Below are 19,812 nucleotides of genomic sequence, written 5' to 3' on the forward strand. Positions count from 1 at the left end.
TTTCTTCCTCAGCTGAATCATAATACTTTTTTAATCCCAGAGAAAGTAAAGTAATGAGAGAGTTAGAACAGAATAGAATAGAATAATCCTTTAATTTAATTTAATTTAATTGAAATTTGGGTGTAACAGCAGCAAGACAGACACATATACACACAAACAGTACACAAGACACAGAACAGAAACATACACAATTTTTACATATGTACATGAAGGACAATGGTTACTAAAAAGTGAGTACTGTACTGTTATTAAATTAAATAAAATTAAATACAGATAAGAGGGCCTCTTTGCTTAGGCTGCTGCCCCCGCAACCCGGCCTCGGATAAAGCGGATGAAGATGGATGGACAGATAAGAGGCAAACCCTGGTTGTAGTGTGAATCGGTTGATAAAATAGTGCAAGGTACAGCGCTGATGTAAACATCTATGTTTGTTGGGAGCAGTTTTGATTGTACAATCTGACAGCTGCAGGGAGTAAGGACCTGCGGAAACGCTCCTTCATGCATCTAGGATGCAGCAGTCTGTCACTGAAGGAGCTCTGCAGTTCAGCAACATTTACATGCATGGGGTGGGAGACTCTGTCCATCAGAGATGTTATTTTGGCCAGAGTCCTTCTGTCTCCCACCACCTTCACTGGGTCCAGGGTGCATCCCAGAACAGAGCTGGCCTTCCTGATGAGTTTATCCAACCTCTTCCTTTCAGCTGCAGATAAACCGCTGCTACAACATACAACACTGTAAGAAATGACAGATGCCACCACAGAGTCATAGAAGGTCTTTAAAATCGCTCCCTGGACTCCAAATGACCTCAGCCGCCTCAGCAGGTAGAGTCTGCTCTGACCCTTCCTGTAAAGAGCATCAGTGTTGTGGCTCCAGTCCAATTTATTATTCAGGTGAACACCCAGGTACCTATACGAGTCCACTATCTCAATGTCCACTCCCTGGATGTTCACCGGTGTCAGTGTGGTAGGTTTGCGTCTCCGGAAATCCACCACCAACTCCTTGGTTTTCCTGGCGTTGATCAGCAGGTGGTTCTGCTGGCACCAGTCCACGAAGTCCAGAGTCCACTGTCTGTACTCTGTGATGAGGCCGACTATGGCAGAGTGGTCAGAGAACTTCTGTAGGTGGCGGCATGGGGAGATAAAGTAAAAACAAAATAATCCAGTATATTACAAAATATTACAAATTCAAGCACTTGACATTTTTGTTACATTATACAAATTCGTCATGAATTCTCTCTTACTTTAGCTGTCTTTCTTCCACAACAATAAAATCGCTCTTTGCACACAACTCTAGCTCTCAGTATACTTTAAGACCAGTTTCCTGTCAAGAATTCATGGTGCCTTATTTGCTCTGTTATCTACCGTTGTGTACAGTGTTGTCGACCGCTGTTTTTATCTCAAAAAAAATGCCATCAGATAAGAAAGCCTAATCTCGGTTATTCAATACCAAAGAAATTTCAACTTTTACGAATTGAAATTGCAAAACTCTTAGCTATGTTTTTGATAAAACCTCTGTTTCTTTGCTCTGCTTCACTTTAGCAGCATCAGTTTTTTGCAGGTAATTTTCATATGTTGATTCATGGTTTTCTCCCATTTTTGATTTAGCTGGAGCATATTTTCAAGGTGGTAATGTGCTATAAAACACCAGGCCAGGAAAATCTTCATATTTTTCTGTTTTATCGCCAGTTACTTTGACACAAAGACATCTGCTGTGATAGCTGCACCTCTGAAGAAGTCTCACAAATGTCAGCTTTGTTTTTATGCCTAGGTAGATAACACTGAGGTTGTAATTGCAGAGAAACAGTCAATCTCAAAAGCCCCGGGGCTCTACATGTCCAATATTGTGCTGCTTTAGGATCTGTTATTAATATGAAAATAAATATATTTTCATTTAGAGTTCTTTTCTGAAAGTACACATCAAAGAATTTACAATAATTATGTCCGACTGAGCCAAATTCAAATTGAATCAAATCAAATCAAGTCGGGACCTTTTGAATCAGAATTGAATCAGTTGGAGAAATTAGTGACAATACCCAGTTCTAATTATAACTACTCACTCTGCAGAGCTAAATTGACAGCTTCTGTGTAATATTATGTGACAGTGCTGTTGTTTTGTGTTGGATTGGGACAGTAGAGAGACAAGTTGGACACAGGCGTTCAATTTGTGTCTCAGTCTTCAGTTCAGTTAAATTCAATACTTTCTTGTCCCACAAGGAGAAATTCTTTTAGCAGCAAGGGCAACAACACAAGTAAACAAAACAATAATAAAAACCCATAAGATGGTTATTTGCCATTAAGGAGATGAGATGCGGTTGGGATAAAGGAAACCTGGAGTCTTTCTATAAATATATAACAAATAATGATATGAACTATGACTACACTGCTGCACAGTTTTAGCTGAACAGTAGAAACATTAAAGCTCCTCCGTGTGTAACAGCTACAGTGCAACATAAAAACTGGTCAGAAGTCCTTCAGGATGAATCATGATGTCAAGCTGAACACAGTTGGAGAAATCTTCTGTCTGATGCTTCACTGGTGGCCCTCGACTGTAAGCAAAGGCATTTAAATCAAACCAAACTGTGACTCAGAGCAGAACAGACTTTTGGTGTTCCTCAAAGGTACTCTGAAACGACGGCCAGAGGGCAACAAATCAAACTCACTGTGAAGTGGATGGTTAAAACAATTAACAATAGAATGAGCCTTCCACAGCACGTTTGTTATAAATGACCAAAAGTCCATCTTACGAATGCCCTGAGATTTTACTGGCAGTTTTTACCAAAAGTCCTAACCAATTCTTGTTCTTCAGAGTTATGTTACAAAACCAAACATCAAAACAGGAAGAAATAACAGATTCAATAAAACTTCTGTAAAACAAGGACAACGTTTCAGATGAGACTTATTTGTACAGCCTTGCAAAGTTATGCTGACTAACTCTCTCCACCATTAAAAATAAATAACTAATAAAGATGAATTAGACCGAAAAGTCAGATTTTTTGCCACATTTTCTTTATGAGCTCTCCAGACACACACAGTGATGTCTGTTTTCAGAGAAAATTTGGTTCCTCCTTTTACTTCTAACTCCTAATCTGACTGAATCTGCTTTTTCGGCATTGTTCTCCACCTTTAAAGAACCACAGATGTGTCATGTGAACTTTAAATGTTTAAGGAGGTGATGCTGGATGAGACAGAGTGAGAGAGAGGAGCAGACAAACTAGTTTAATTCAAGAAAATATTCAATGAAGACTTCATAACAAAGCTGAAGGCCTTTGGTGTCTGATCATGCACAGAGTGTTGGGGTTAATGTTGTTTCGATGAGTTTTGTAATCTGTTTCTCAGTTTCCCCTAAGATAGAAGTTGTGTGTGTCATGGCTACTATTTATAAACGTCTCTGTAATGTCAGTGTTTTCTGTGTTATCCAGCTGTCAGGGTGCTATGTTTTTATTTGTTTTAAGTTTAACCAAGCATAACCTGTAAGTTAATGAGTGGGTACATGAGTTTCTTTATTTTCTCATTAAGTGCTGCATTATGTATCAATAAAGAGTAGATTGCATAAAAATATTATTCGTGAAACCCCTCAGTTAGATTTTATTGAGCGTCAGTGGTTGTAGCATGCTAACCTGTCATGTCTGCTAATGTCAGTGACTTTAAACCAACTTCTGACTAATAAGAGGGAAACATTTACTTTGATTTTGTTTTACTTTAGGATAAACTTAATTCGTGTCCTTAATTAATGTCCCTTAAACACTTGAAATTTTGTATATGTAGTGATGCAGTTGTTGTTGTTGTGCTGATCCTCCTTTATAAAACATGTAACACCGTGGATTTTTTTTATCTTCATGCAGGAACATCAGGACATTTATTTATTTTAGAGAACTCAGAATCTGTCTCCACAAATGATTTGTGTCCTGCAGGCAGCATCTTGAAATCTGAGTTGGACCATCATGTCTCATCATGTGTTCCAGGTCTCAGAGTTGTGTCATCATGTAGTTCAAAGTTCAGGCTGGATTTAAAACAAGAATAAAAGTGAAGCATCAGGAACAAACACTAGTTTCAACCGTCCAATCAGAGAGGCAGAAAGCTGAAGCTTGTGTTTAGCTCAACATCACGATTTATCCTGCAGGACTTCTCTCTGATATTTTTTATGTTCCTTCTGAGCACCTTGTGCCATCTACTGACATGTTTGAGTAATTCACTGGTGGATGTAATAATAAGGGGAGTGCAATGAAGCTGGTGCTGTAATACGTTTTTAAATAATTAATTCACTACTGTACTTGTTACAGTGTGTTTCCATTGTTTGGTAATGTGACTGGATTCACATAATAATTACCAGTTATAATATAAGCCTTATGTCAAGCGCAGTGGAGTGGAGTGTGAGGACCAAAGTGCAGGATGTTGAAGGCAGACTGATGTGAACAGAAGAGCTGATAATTGCAGGCTGATGGCAGGTTTGTACAGATCCAAAACATAAAGGTACAAAGGAAATTGAAAACTAAACTCCCGAAACCTACAGCTTTCCATGTGATGTTTTACTGGATGTGGTTTCAGGACATTTTTTTCCAAGCTCAACATTGACCTTGAACAATAACCACAAAACAAATCAATACTAAATCAACAGCAATGCAGACAAATGCAGCAATATAATAATCATATTACAATACGGGCAAATACAAACATTTATTAAACACAAGAGGATGCATTAACATTAGGCTTGTGCTTAAGTTCAATAAGAAAGATGTGTAATCACTCAATTTAAGGAAACATCACATTACTTAGAATTTTCAAAAAAATGTTAATTGTGTGTCTTCTAACAACAGCCAGTAGTTTTAAATATATCAGAAGTAATCACATAAATCTGTAGATCGTACATTAGACAAAAATATACAAGTTAAAACCAAATGTGTACAACGACCAGTTAAAGTTACATTTTGGGAACAATAATTACAAAGAAAGTAAAAACCTTAATGGTAACAACAGACAGGGTTCTTCGTCATCGTAACAGTGAATCAGTTTTACTTGCTAACATTTCATATACAACTACTTAAGTTACAAAAGTACAGTAAAATACAGAAACACAGTGAAGCAAATAATATGGGAGGTGATCATAAAATTGCAGAAATGTGCTCAAAAATGTCAAAATGAAATGATGGTCCTTTTGGGCTCTTTATGTCTGGAATTTGGATCTCATGAGTTCTCATACCCAGCAGAAAACTGAAAATAAACAACATAAAACATAAGCAGGGCTGGACTGGGACAAAAACATTGGCCCCGGTATTTTGAGTAGAGACCGGCCCAACAGGTATTATAGGCAGGGGTGCACATAAGTGGTCCGCAGGTGCGCATGCGCTTTCAAAATAAAAGACGCACAGAGATGTGGTGCAGAATATGTCGTGAAAATCACACTCTAGCTTACTGTTTTTGTGTTTGAAGCCAGCTCACCTCCTGCAACCACTTTTCCGCTTTGTTTACAGTTCGGACTCCTTCTGACATTTCTTTGGAGGTGGAGGAACACCAAAGTAATTGCTTAAAGGAGCTTGCTTCTTCGACATCTTTAAGAGTTCTAAACAAATGTCTGTCCTCCTCCAGAAAATCTTATGTACGCAAACGTGCGTTGCAACTTCTTATCTGGTGCGCGTCTTTTATTTTGAAAGCGCACCTGTGGACCACTTATGTGCACCCCTGATTACAGGAAAGTCTTAAAGCCATTGAATGAAAAACAAATACTGTCTTGTTAGTGTAACCCAACCAGTGCAGGGGCCTCCCTACACCCCGGACTCTGCGTTGTGTTAAATTGTGTTGGATTGGGGTGCACCGCAGAGAGACCAGTCGGACACAGGTGTTCAATTTGTGGCTCGGACCGCGCCGTTTATTCGGAAGCAGGGGCAAACACCACTCCAATTCTGCTGCTGGCCCTTCGCAAATCACAGCAAACACTCCGTGACTATCAACATTGCAAAATACAACAACACATATACACAGAATACACATTAAGTAACAATAACCGTGCCTTCTACAACATTCCACGGTCTCCGCGATGAATACAACACAAAACTGATGCAGTTCGCCACTGGCAGTGCTTACCTTCGCAAATCACAGCAAACACTGACCCAAGATGGCGCCCGCGCGAACAAGAAATCTAAAGTACGGTGTCCTGCAGAGGACGAATGGCCAAAATTGCTAACATTTACACCATATATGCAGCTCAACAGCGACACCTTGTGACTTATTCCAGTCACTACCTTACATCCGCCTCTCCTTTAAGTGATGGCGTCCCAGTCATCAAACAAAACAAAATAAAACAGAACAGTCTCACTATGTACACAAGAATAATGGTGGTGGAAGATGTGCAGTGTAATGTGAAAATGTCTATGTGTGTATCCTATGTGTTTCCTGCAGCCCTTCTTGCTTTGGCCCTCTGCCACAGCTTCCATCCCCTTTCTATCTTCTCCTGATCCTCCCCTGGTTCGTTAACTCTCAACCCATAAGTCAGTCTCTTTGGGGGATGCCGACTCCTCGGCAAGTTCCTCCTTGGTTCTCTTGGTCTGGGAGGTGAGTGGGTGACCCTGGCAGTCTCATTCCCCCTCCAATCTTCACTCTCTTGTGCTGCCCCTGGGTCCCTTTCCTCCGGTCCTGTGGGGGCAAGTGATCCATTTGCTGCTTCAGGTGAAATTCCCTCCACACCTCCTTCCAGGCTATCAGTCTCCCCGTCCTCGATCATGTCCGACTCTTCATCCTGTCTGATTACTTCACCAGCCTGCTCTCCACTGTCCTCAATCCCTCCTCCATGAACCTCCTCCACGTCAAGCTCCATTTCCTCTCTTGCCTCCTCTCCCACCTGCTCCACGGGAAGAAACATACACTGCGTGAGTAGGTTGCGGTGGACCACTCTCTCTGTATCACCATTTTCCGATCGCACCACATACACCGGCATGTCTGGCTGTTTCTTCACCACAATGTATGGACGTGACTCCCACTTGTCTCCTAGTTTGCTTCGCCCCTCCACATGACACACTTTAACCAGGACTCTGTCACCCGGGCTGAAGCTTTGACTCTTTGCTTGTCGGTCATAGTATCTTTTCTGGTGACCCTTAGCCTGGCGAGAGGCCTGATTAGCCTGTGCGTAAGCCTGTGACAAGCAGTCATGCAGGGTCTGGACATAATCGCTATATCCCCCCGACCCATTAGTGGTTGACAGCCCAAAGACCAAGTCGACAGGGAGCCGTGGATGCCTGCCAAACATCAGGTAGTATGGTGTGTACCCTGTCGAATCATGGCGGGTGCAGTTGTAGGCGTGTGTCATTGCATCCACATATTCGTGCCACCGGGGTTTCAGGTGAGGTTCTAGCGTCCCCAGCATGTTCATGAGGGTGCGGTTAAACCGTTCAGTTGTCCCGTTGCCCTGTGGGTGATAGGGCGTGGTGTGGGTCTTAGTGATGCCGGTGCATTTACACAGCTCCTTCACCACAGCACTTTCAAAATTGCGCCCTTGGTCTGCATGCAGTTTTGCTGGGAAGCCAAACCGACAGAAAAAGTTTCTATACAGCACCCTAGCCACTGTGCTGGCTTTTTGGTCTTTAGTGGGGTATGCTTGCGCATAGCGTGAGAAATGGTCAGTGACCACGAGGACATTTTCGATACCACCTTTTGATTTCTCAAGAGTCAAAAAATCCACACAAACTAGCTCCAAGGGGGCACTGCTGTGGATACTGACCAGGGGGGCCCTGACCCCTGCGGTTGGAGTTTTCCTAAGGCAGCACCTCTCACATTGTTCGCACCAAGCCTTGATTTCCTGGAACATCCGTGGCCAATAAAACCTCTCCCTTATCATGTGCAATGTCCTCTCAAAACCAAGGTGGCCTGAGTCATCGTGGAGAGCAGTCTTCACTGATATACGCAAATCCTCTGGTAGCACCAATTGCTCAACTACTCCCCTTTGGCTGTCTTGGACGCAGCGGTACAGGATGCCATCCCTTACCGCTAACCTTCTCCACTCCTTTAAGAGAAGGCGCACGTGTCCTTCGGCACTCATTCGCTCACTGCGGCTCGGCTTCTGGTTCATACTCTTATAGTGCAAGACAGGGCCAATAACGAGGTCTTTTTTCTGCCCTGCACGGATCTCCTGTTTGGTCATGGTGGGCAGGGATTCCATCCCCACATCCCTGTAAGGCTCAGTGGATGTAGGTGGCCCGAGTTCCAGTTCCTCCCCTGTAGGCGTGCCATGGCCAGTGAGGCTTTGAGTATCCTGGGTAGCCTGTGTCGCACCATGCCCCTGTTCGTCGACACCCACCCACTGAGGGCATGTCTGTAGGATGTGCATGACCTCCTGGTTAGACATGCGAGAGAGGGCGTCAGCGTTCGTGTTGCTCTGTCCCCTCCGATACTGGACATCGAAATCGAAAGCAGCCAGCCTAGACACCCACCGCTGGCCTGTGGCATCCAGCTTCGCTGATGACATAACATACTTGAGAGGGTTGTTGTCTGTCTGGACAGAGAATCTACGCCCATAGAGGTGGTCGTAGAATTTGTCGGTGACCGCCCATTTAAGAGCAAGGAACTCGAGTTTGTGTGCAGGATACCTTGTCTCTGCTGGGCTCAAACCTCTACTGGCGAAGGCTATGACCCTCTCAGCTCCACCTTGGATCTGAGCTAGAACGGCGCCCAGACCCTCCCCTGAGGCGTCCGTCTGCAGAACGAAGGGCAAGCTATAGTCAGGATATCCCAGCACTGGAGCGCTTGTCAGCCTTTCTTTTAGGGTCTTAAATGCCTTCTCGCATTCATCTGTCCACAAAAAGGGTGGGTCGGTAGCCAGACTTTTCTTTCCCCCTCTCCTTTTCTTTCTGGGGTCACCAGCAGTTAGGCGGTACAGGGGAGCAGCTAGGGTAGAGTACCCACTTACATACCGCCTATAGTATCCAGCGAATCCCAGGAATTGCAACACTTCTTTGCGATTTGTGGGCCTCACCCAGTTTTTCACCTTGCTGATCTTCTCTGGGTCTGTCCGGATCCCCTCAGCAGACACTAAGTGACCCAAATACTGAACCTCCTTTCTCACTAGGTGGCATTTAGAAGGCTTTAACTTCAAGCCATGCTCCCGAAGCCGATCGAACACCAGCTGCAGTCTTTCCAGATGCTCATCAAAGGTTTTGGAGAATATGATGAGATCATCAAGATAGATTAGGAGGTGGGTGAAGTTCAAGTCGCCAAAGCAGCAGGTCATGAGTCTCTGAAAGGTGGAGGGAGCATTCTGCAGTCCAAAGGGCATACGATTTGCTTCAAACAGCCCCATAGGGGTGCTGAATGCCGTCTTGTGTTTGTCATGCTCCGCCACCTCCACCTGCCAATAACCAGAGGTGAGGTCAAGGGTGGAGAAGTATCTTGCCTGCCCTAGAGCCTCCAGGGCTTCTTCTATTCTGGGGAGAGGGAAAGCATCTCTCGTGCTACAGGAGTTCAGTTTCCTGTAGTCAATACACAGCCTTAGTGATCCATCTTTCTTGGTTACGATCACGACAGGTGAAGCATATGGACTTTTGCTGGGCCTGATAACTCCTGTTGCCTCCATTTCTGTCAGTAACCTTCTCACGTCCTGCCACTGTGATGGGGGGATCTTACGGTAAGGCAGTCGAAATGGCTTAGGGTCGACCAGAGGGATTTCATGTTGCACAGTCTTTGTATGGCCATAATCCAGGGGGTGCTGTGAGAACACACCCATGTTCCTTTCCACAAGCTCTTTAAGAAGGGAACGCTGGTGCTCGTTTTCAACATCTGCTCCACTTAAATCCACTTCCTGGCTTGCCACAACGTGGTCCATACCCAGGCATGCTTCTCTGCCTCCGCTAATGTGATGACTGCCCCGCACCCTGTCTGAAAAGTCCACAATACTTTCCACCAGAGATGCCTTGGCCAGATGCGTGTGAGGCTTGATAGTGATAGCATGCTGGGAGAGGTTCATCACTCTTACCGGGGCACATCCTTTCTTTACATCAGCAAGAACTCTGGCAACCAGGATGTCTTGGCTGAGCCGCAGGGAGGGGTGGCCTTCAATTAGGGCTGTATAAGTCTTTCTTTGTGGTCCAGCTTTTATTTTGCACATTAAATCCATCTCTTTCCCTGCTTGAATGTGCACCTTGCGACCAGTATAAACAACAGGGCCCACTGTGTCATCCATATCACACTGGTCAGTGCTCTCAATCTCTAGCAGGGAGGCGTGCCACTCCGGATGAGTCTCCTTGACCTGGAGGAGGAACTGCTGACCGTAGGTTGCCTGGAGGTGACTTCTGGAGGCACGGAGGACATTAGTTCCCACAAGCAGAGGAACAGAGGAGCGGTACTCTGTGTTAGTGACAACAAAAGCAGGCACACCCTTAAACTCTCTCCCCAACAATTTTAGGTTGATGCGTAGCACACCATGGTAGGTGACACTCTGGCCCCCTGCACCTTCTATGGGTATCTTAGAAGGCTGCAGTTTTTGTTTATGGAGGGTGGGGTGGCTGCGCCAGTACTGGTGCGTAATACTGGTTATCTGGGAGCCAGAGTCGATGAGTGCCCTGCACTTCATTCCGTTGACTTCCACCTCCCCCTCGTTCCTGGGACCAACTAGGGGAGTGCTCTCCCCTCCGTCACCTTTGTTCACCTGCAGTGTGGGGACTTGCTGCTCGCCCATGGTTGCCCCGGCGACCATGGGCTTTATCTGTTTAAAGGCTGAGCTGAGTAAGTGTTTCCCTCCATGGGGGTCACAGGCTGAGGATCGTGTGCCCACGTCTGTTCAGGCCCCGGGAGCACTGCTCTGCAAACCCGGGCTATGTGTCCTTGCTTCCCACACCGGTAGCATGTGACCACTGACATTGGGGTTGTAGCCCCAGGGGGTGGTCGGACTCTCAGTGGAGTGGCAGAGGATGGAGCATAAATTCTCGATTCAAGGTGGGTCAACTTGGCCATCTGCTCCTCCTGGCTCAGTGCTAATTTCTTGACCATCTCTGCTAGCTCTGACCACTCTGAGGGATGTTTAGCCTTTTCTGCCTTCACATTCACACTACACTCTGATGCCACTTGTACCTGGGCATAAGTTTTCTTTGATTTGTTTTGAGGCTGGAATCTCTTTGTTTCTTTTGCTAGATTTCGGAGCTCAGCCTGCAGCTCACGGAAACTCAAAAGCCGGGGCTTCATTGGCGAGATCCTCGCATACACATCCTCATCATTAATCCCCCGTATGAACTGCCGGGTGAGTTTACTGTCACGGTCAGGAAAAGGCTTGCCTCCTCTTTGGTTTTCTTCCACAGCTCGCAGTGTTGCCTCCAGTGCTATAGCATATGAACAGGCAGACTCCCCAGACCTCTGAACACGCTCATAGAAGTCCGCTAGTAGATCTGAGGAGCTCTGTGTGTCGCCGTACTCTGCTCTCAGTTCTTCGAATGCCCTTTCAGGTGTTTGGTCATGGAGAGGTAGATTCAGGACCAGCTTTCGGGCTTCACCAGTTAGGTGACGCACCACCGTGGAAAAGCGGAGGTGAATGGGGAGCTCTATTGCCTCAAGAAGATACTGCATGTCACGAATCCAGTCCTCTACAAGCACCTTGCTGTCAGCACTGCCAGTGAAGACTTGGACATTTTTCACTTGATGAGTCTGTATAAAACCACCGTAGGCAGCTAATGGGGGGTTAGCGTTGGCTGCAGCCCGGCCCGGAGCGCTTAAAGATGTATGCACCTGCTGGGGGGGTATGCCAGGGTGTCCACTAACTTGGGGGTCTAAAGCAGAGGTTGGTACGTGCATTGAGGCATGGGTGCCGGGTGGGGCTATAGAACCCCCATGGGTCATATTCACGATAGGGGGCATGACAGTGTTGGGGCTTATAGCAGATGAGTGGAGGGGGGCTCGAGAGTCGTGGACAGCAGCTAGTGGCATGTGGGGCAAACGGGGCGTCAGCCCATGCTTTGAACTTTCAAGGGTCTGCTCGGCTGCAGAGGGATTATTCATTATGCCCACTCCCTGCACTGTTAGGGGGCTTGGCATGGCGGCTTGGGGGGCAGGTGTGGAATACAGATGGCTGGTGTATGCTTGGGGGCTGAATGGAACGGTCATCGTTGGGTAAGGAGTGTTAAGTGATTGGTTCAGGGTGGGATGCTGGGTACTGTGCACCGCTGGGTAGTTGGGATATGAGGCAACGTGGGGTGCCGGTGTAGCAGTGGGCCCATGGACACTGGCCTGAGGGGAAAAAGCAGGGGGCATAGTTATCTGTATATCTGGCCGAAACACTGGAGGGGCTGTAGTTAGAGGGCTGTGGTTGGACTGGCTTGTCTGGTTGGTTGGCACTGACCTTGGGCGAATTTCAGATAGGTGTGAGGGCACCTGCATTTGGCCTCCATAGGGTGGCAGTGGTGGGGCATGAGCTGGAGCCACGCCAAGATCAGTCTGGGGTGAAAGCATGGTTGGTGGTGGGGTCTGTTGTGTGCCCAGCCCAGAGTCGGTGAGGTCCCTGATTGGGGTGTGATACTGTAACCGCTGGCCAGTGAAGCTGGGGAACTGGGTGACCAGCTTCGACTTCACTGATGACTGTTGGTCCACTGTACTGGCGCTAGCTGTAGCCCCTTCATTCAAAAGGTGAGGCTGTGCCCTCTTTGGAGTGTCTGCAACGTCTCTCAACATTTTCACTGTCCTGTATCTCTAATTTAGCTGCACCAGAAAATGTGTGTGGGCTACTTGTAGTATGCTTAACTGTGAGTAAGTACAATATATTTCTAGTAAAATAGAACACAACACAGATGTATGACAACTATCATTCTATAACGCAGAAAAAAAAGAATTCACAAAAAAACAGCATTAAACTCAGAGCGTAGTTAAACAACTATCTTCAGCACAGAGGTTGTGAATGACACAAATCAGCAGCAATTACTTAACCGTATTCAATGATTATCATTATAGACAGGGAACATCATTTAGCATTCTTTCTACAATTCAAGTCTCTGAGTCTTTTTTTTTTTTTTTTTCAGGGACAGAAACCCTCAAATGAAACCACCCCAAGATTTCACTTTCAAAGGATATGCCTGGGGAGATGAAAGTCCCAGTAATACAGCTGCACAGGCAGTTATATACTTAGTTCAGCACCCCATCAGATGGCGACACCTCTTACTATGGCTGCGTAGCTGGGGGGTGTCGGCATTGCTTTCTCTTCGGTCTCGAAGTGCCACAAATCCGGGGTCACGGCACCAAAGATGTAACCCAACCAGTGCAGGGGCCTCCCTACACCCCGGACTCTGCGTTGTGTTAAATTGTGTTGGATTGGGGTGCACCGCAGAGAGACCAGTCGGACACAGGTGTTCAATTTGTGGCTCGGACCGCGCCGTTTATTCGGAAGCAGGGGCAAACACCACTCCAATTCTGCTGCTGGCCCTTCGCAAATCACAGCAAACACTCCGTGACTATCAACATTGCAAAATACAACAACACATATACACAGAATACACATTAAGTAACAATAACCGTGCCTTCTACAACATTCCACGGTCTCCGCGATGAATACAACACAAAACTGATGCAGTTCGCCACTGGCAGTGCTTACCTTCGCAAATCACAGCAAACACTGACCCAAGATGGCGCCCGCGCGAACAAGAAATCTAAAGTACGGTGTCCTGCAGAGGACGAATGGCCAAAATTGCTAACATTTACACCATATATGCAGCTCAACAGCGACACCTTGTGACTTATTCCAGTCACTACCTTACATTAGTATGTATGATTTCTATAAATTATACATCAGAAGACCACTTTGATTGTAAGATTCAGATAATTCTTTATTAAAAGCTACACATTTTAAATGAGAATAAGAAATAAAAGTCTTTGTGCCCCCTTTTCCCTGTTAATGCCCTACCTGGCCCCTTGGCAGAATTTTGCTAGACCCATCCCTGCACCGTTAGCAGCTGTCAGCAGCTTTCATTGTTTATACCATTATAAAATGTAAAAAAAAAAAAAAAAAAACATCGGCCCATTAAAACAAAAATCACCATCGGGCATACCAGGCATTTCAATGGGGAAAAAGGAGATACAAGACAATGCAAAACTAATGCTAAGTTACTCAGGGAAACACAGGGAGAGACACACAGCCATGAGGGAGGCTAAGCCCTTTGCATAGCGGCCGATCCCACGCACCCAATGCAAAGCTTCTTCAAGCTGCTGCCGTCAGGGAGGAGACTGCGGAGTCTCCAGGCCAGGACCAGCAGACTGAAGGACAGCTTCATCCATCAGGCTGTCAGGAAGCTTAACTCCCTCTCGATTCTGCCCCCCTCTCCCCTCTTCTCCACCACGGTCTCACTGAACTCTGTCTCACACACACACACACACACACACACACACACACACACACACTCTCTGACGCACTCACTGGCCTGCTCCAGTCACTTTGTGGAGCATTGGACTGCCATTACCTCATAAGACTTTGTCTGTCACACTATCTTTTATCGTACATTACTAAATCTCCATCTGCACTATTTGCACTACTCTGTCTGGTTTGCACTCAATGCCATTTACCCTTACCTGAATATTGTATATTGTATATTGTATAGTTTCTTGTTATATGTAAAATTGTATTGTATTTATTTAAATTTCTACTTATTAATTATTTTACTTGCATTTTTTAATCACTCTCTTATATTTAAATGTTTATTTGCTATTCATCTAGGGGTTGAGAGTAACGAAATTTCAATTCTCTGTATGTCCTGTACATGTGGCAGAATTGACAAATAAAGCTGACTTTGACTTTTGACTTTGACATCACTGAACTGAGGGAGACGCTGACCTAAATACACAGACGGATAACAGGGATGTGAGGACACGAGGAACACAGCTGACATCACTAACCATAATGAGACAGGGAAGCTAGACCAAACATAGAAACACGGGACCTTCACAATAAAACGGGAAACACGATACGGAAGTGGAGAGGCAAACGAGAGGGAATGAGGGAACATGAGGGAGAGAGCGGACATGATGGGCTGGGGGAGACATAAACAAGATGGAATAAAACATGAGAGGAAAACAAGGCACGACAACTCACACCACTGTATACACGCTGACACCAGGGGAAGACACAGAGAGCAACAACACAGGGGGAAATCTAACAAACAATACTGAACAGAATAACCTAGGAGACGTAGAATAATTCTTAAGAAATGAACTTAACATAAAACAAAAACACAAGAAAACTGAGAACCCTGAGTCAAAATGACCCAGGACCATGACAATGAGATGTACAACAGAGTTTAAACAACCTCATGCAACATCACGCTTTTAACAAATGGGAATAAAAAAATAAGAAACACATTTTTTTTCCAGAGAAACAAAGATTATAAATATCATAAGAAGTTCAACAGGTTTCCTTCAGAACAGCATACATGTGCTGCAGTGTCAGGAAACAGGACTAACGGTGCGTTCACACTTTTAAATATGACACCCTGAAATGGTGATGTTGTGGAATAACCTCAGAAAGGTCAGTAAAATATATTGTATGCTGTCATATCTACATAATTATATAAACATGTTTCTGTCTGCTATAAAAGTTGTTTGCTTTGTCTTCACTTCCCTCTGCTGGTGAAGAAACTCTGATAACAGGTAACATCATTTATTTTCACTAAATTTCACTGAGAAAGTCTCACAGACAGCATGGATCAACAACACTCACTGAAACCTGCAACAACAGACAGAAAACAAGTGACACAAACTCACCTCTATGTTTGTGTCATTTTCTCTGGTGTTCAGTCCAAAGTTCCTCCTTGTCTTACTAATGTAGAAGAGCATGAGGAAAACAGCCATCAGCAAAACACCATCCAAGGACGCACGCACAACCAGAAGCCAGGAGGAGTCAAGACAATGTGTAGAGACTCCTGCAGTGACACTTTCACTCTGTGTTGCTGTTGTTGTTTGTAGTGTGGAAGCAGGTGTGTACAATAAATACACACATAAAAATCATAATCAATAGTGATAAAGACAAATAATAAAGTAATAAAGTAAAATAATAATCATGTTATCACACGGGCAAATACAAAAATTTATCAAACACAAAATGCACCTGCATGCGTAGAAACACTCAGCTTTAGCAAAAATGGTAGATGATGTCCCCTCAGTTTTAGCTCCGCCATGATATTTTCCAACAATGCATTTAAAGCACACACTTAGATTTGAAATGATTTTAAAATATTTTTTGTATGTAATATGTGCACTGATTAAAAGAGAATATGATTGTGAAACTTACTGTACATGCTTATACGAGCATCATAAGAAGTAGTTTTTGCATTTGTGAATGAACAGTGGATTAGATTGGCCAGCACAACAACAAAAAAATAATACTCAGAGACTGGTCATCCAGACTTCAAAAAAAGAAAGCTGGACAAATTAAAGGAAAATACTTTTTAAAATGTCAAACCCTCTATTTCAGTTTAGAAAGTTCTTAAAAGGTGCAATGATCTCTCAGCAGTGAATCAGCTGATCTCTGGCAGTAACAACAATCTCACCTCAAATCAGAAGGTGGGAAGTTTCATGTTTTCATTTATTTGTGTTCTAATTTTGTTTATTTTTGTGATCATCTACTATTCGTAGTAGTAGCATTTCAAGAAAAATAAAATATGAAAAATGTTTTACCATCTTGAAAAGAAACTTACCATCAATCACATGAACATCATTGTTTTTATACAAATCTGGAGACAGAGGGTTTCCATAACCACACCTGTACCGTCCTGTGTCTAACTTGGTCAGCTGTGTGATGGTCATATACAGTCCAACTGTAGATCCTGGTCTGTATTCAATGCTGTATCTGCCACTCTCAGATTTGTTATTAGTTGTGTCAATGAGGATCTCCCCTTCATTCTTACACTCATTCTTACAAAAGAACTTCCTGTGTCCATACACAGTATTGGAACACACCAACGTGATGTTTTCTCCCTCAATTTGTGTTCGACAAAAAACAGCATTTCTATCCAGTTCTGTGAAATATAAGAACATTAATTAAATGTGAATCCATAAATCATTACATATTGTTGTATGCTTTACACTGAGGTGCTACAATTTCAATTCAACTTATCAAAAGTACAGTTGAAATGAGATGAGATAGCCTTTATTTGTCAGTTGCAGGTCTTTTGCCCACAACCGAAATGACAGACCTTGCCGACCGTACATACAATGCAAACATCACATTGGGAAGACAGGTCAGGCCAGGTAGCGAGGAAAAAAACATTGAAATGTGTAACACAAAAGGATAATACAGGAATGCACAGGTAACAACACACCATAACACAATAAACACAGACAAGCAACTTGGGAAAGAGTTCCAGTGTGTACATCTGATCTGGGACCGCTGCAATCTTTGACTGCGCCTCCAGCTGACCCGATGTCCACATCAGAGGGGAGGTAAGCGTTGGAGGTGGCGTTGGATAGGGAAGGTGATGCGTCAGTGAGTGCTTATCAGTATCAGTATATGTATTTGTGTGTGTGTGTCCATAGTTCAGGTGAGACAGTGTCCTTCGCCCCGCCAGGCTAAGTAAAGAGTCTTCCAGCCAACCCAGGTGGCCTTGTAGGGAATGGGAAGGAACAGACTCAACACAGTCGTTATCAGGGAGTTTTGTTCAGCTCTGGCCTTGAGCCTGCAGCTGGCGCGGAAGGGGTAGACGCATTATGATGGTGATTTTTCTTTTGCAAACAACTCATGAGAATGTCAAGCTTTTTTTAACACTCCGACACTGGTCTCTCAGTCTCCCGTTAACAGCTGCGAGTTTCTCCATGATGTTATTAGCCGTCGATTCTGTGGTCTTGTCACTCTTTTGCTCACATAGCAGATTCTGAGACCTCACGACCGCAGCCAACTGATCCGAGGTGTAATCCAGCTCCACCCAGAGATGTTGTTCTGAGTTGATTCTTTCCTGATGTAATCCAACATACATACGCTCAGAGGTGTTATTCTGAGCATTCACTGCAGTCGTAAGCGCCTCCAAGCTCTTAACCTTGCTGCCTTCAGTGAGCCCTTTTTGAGAAGTCGCACCTGTCGTTCCAATCCCAGCGGGCAGCCTTGTGGGGGTGTGAACAGCCGGTTCTGCTTTCTTAATTCTCCAATAAGCCAGGGCCAAGCCAGCTCCGATCAGCAAGAACCCTGTTATCATGGTTCCGAATAGGTAGATATCTTCAGCGTCCTCGATTGACAGTCCCGCCAGGCACATGATCCTCTGCCACCCGTCCATCGTGTATCCGGCAGGGAAAGTCCCTCCAGGGCACTCGGGTTCTCCCGAGTCCAGACTTCTCGTTAAAGGGTGTCAATAGCATTCAGAGACCAGTTGATCAAATCCATAATTCTCTTTTAGGTTTTAGACCCAGACTGTGAGAGAGTGTTCCAGGGAAAGTAATACAAAAAAGACACGAGACTAGACAAGGACATAAGAACTAGCAGGGAAGATAAGGGAGAAGAGAAAAAGTGCTTCCGCCTCCTCCGAGAGCCAAAGAAAGAAATTTTTTCCATGCTGTATAAAATGTACACCTACATGGTATATCATGTTAATTTCTATTTATTAATTAATTAAACAGCTTGATCTAAACATGGTCTATAATGCTAAATTAGAGCTAGTGAGGGCTCTTCATATTTTTTTATTTCAGGGAATTTTCGTACAAACTCACCATTTGAAACTCTGACCTCAAAGTCATAGTATGTATCTGGAACAGAAGATCTTCCTAAAGAACACCTGTACAGTCCTGAGTCAGACTTGATCGTGAAGGTCACAGACATGAATCCTGTTCCTGGAAATCCGTCTTTATAATTAATGCTGTATCTCCCACTCTGAGCTGTATTTCCATCTGTTTTAATGAGGATATCTTCTGCTCGCTCACATTTTTCCTTACAGAAGAACTTTGTGCTTAAAGAAAAAGTTGAAGGGCATCTAAGTGAAGCATTTGCTCCTTCGGCTGCAGACCAGATATTCTGTTTTGCCTTGACGAGCCCAGCTGGATCTGTCAGATGAAAAGATTAAATAAATAAAATTATTAAAAGATAGATAATCAAAACATTATTTAGTGTATGAATTTTAGTGTATAAAGTTTATTTTATGAAGTTGAATATTTTTTAATTAAAGAGCAACATTAAGTCCTCACCTGACAAAATGCAGAAAAAGAGAAAATGGAGGATTTTCATTCTGACTTTGATCCTGATGCAGAAAAATTGTTAAACTTCAGAAGAACAGCGTCTGACACTTAACTCCATCTGTGTTTGTCAGATCATCAGAAAACTGAAGTTACTCAATAAGTTGTTTCCTTCCTTTTTTTAGTTGCATTCATCACACACTAATGAGGATGATGATGTGACAATGAAACGTATGCATGTACAAAACATTGCATATGAATCTGCCTGTTTGTAGATCAGTACTGTGAAGTTTCTCTGATGCCGTAAATGTCAATGACAACAGTTTCAGACTTTGAAATACTAATTCAACTTATTTAAACAAGTAAAACTAAAAAGTAAAGGGTCTGAAATGTATTTAAAGTAAAAATAAATGTAGCTCTTTGGAGGATATTTCTATATTTACAGGTAATCGGCTAAGTAAACGCTGGCGCATTTGGCTGTCGCTGCTCACCAATTTATTCTCATTTTATTTTGGTTTTAAAGTTAATGACGACAACTTGAATCAAGTTTTTAAAGCGTAATCCTGTTTTGATTTGTTTTTGCAACATTTGCAGGTTTTTACTGCTTGTGCTTCAGCTGTGTGTTTGATCTTTTACCCTCATTGGGCCTTTTCCAGCCATCTACATTTAGTGTCTGGCCCTGATTAAGATGTGGATCCACAGGCAATGCTTCCTC

At 44.0% G+C, this 19,812-nt stretch overlaps 1 protein-coding gene across 1 annotated transcript; it reads right to left on the minus strand.

The window, feature by feature from the left end:
- Positions 1 to 15,659: 15,659 nt before the first annotated feature.
- LOC146713947 (polymeric immunoglobulin receptor-like) lies at positions 15,660 to 19,149 on the minus strand. Its single transcript, XM_085439278.1, has 4 exons — positions 19,110 to 19,149; positions 18,639 to 18,968; positions 16,640 to 16,960; positions 15,660 to 15,892 (listed from the first exon to the last, which is right to left on the minus strand). Exons 1-4 carry the CDS (start codon positions 19,147 to 19,149, stop codon positions 15,660 to 15,662), a joined length of 924 nt encoding a protein of 307 aa, XP_085295404.1.
- Between the last annotated feature and the right edge of the window lie 663 nt (positions 19,150 to 19,812).

The sequence above is a fragment of the Copadichromis virginalis genome, linkage group LG3 (genome assembly GCF_057382275.1).
Source record: "Copadichromis virginalis isolate Kocher_CV1m ecotype Utaka linkage group LG3, C_Virginalis_male_GT1.1, whole genome shotgun sequence".
NCBI lineage: Eukaryota > Metazoa > Chordata > Actinopteri > Cichliformes > Cichlidae > Copadichromis > Copadichromis virginalis.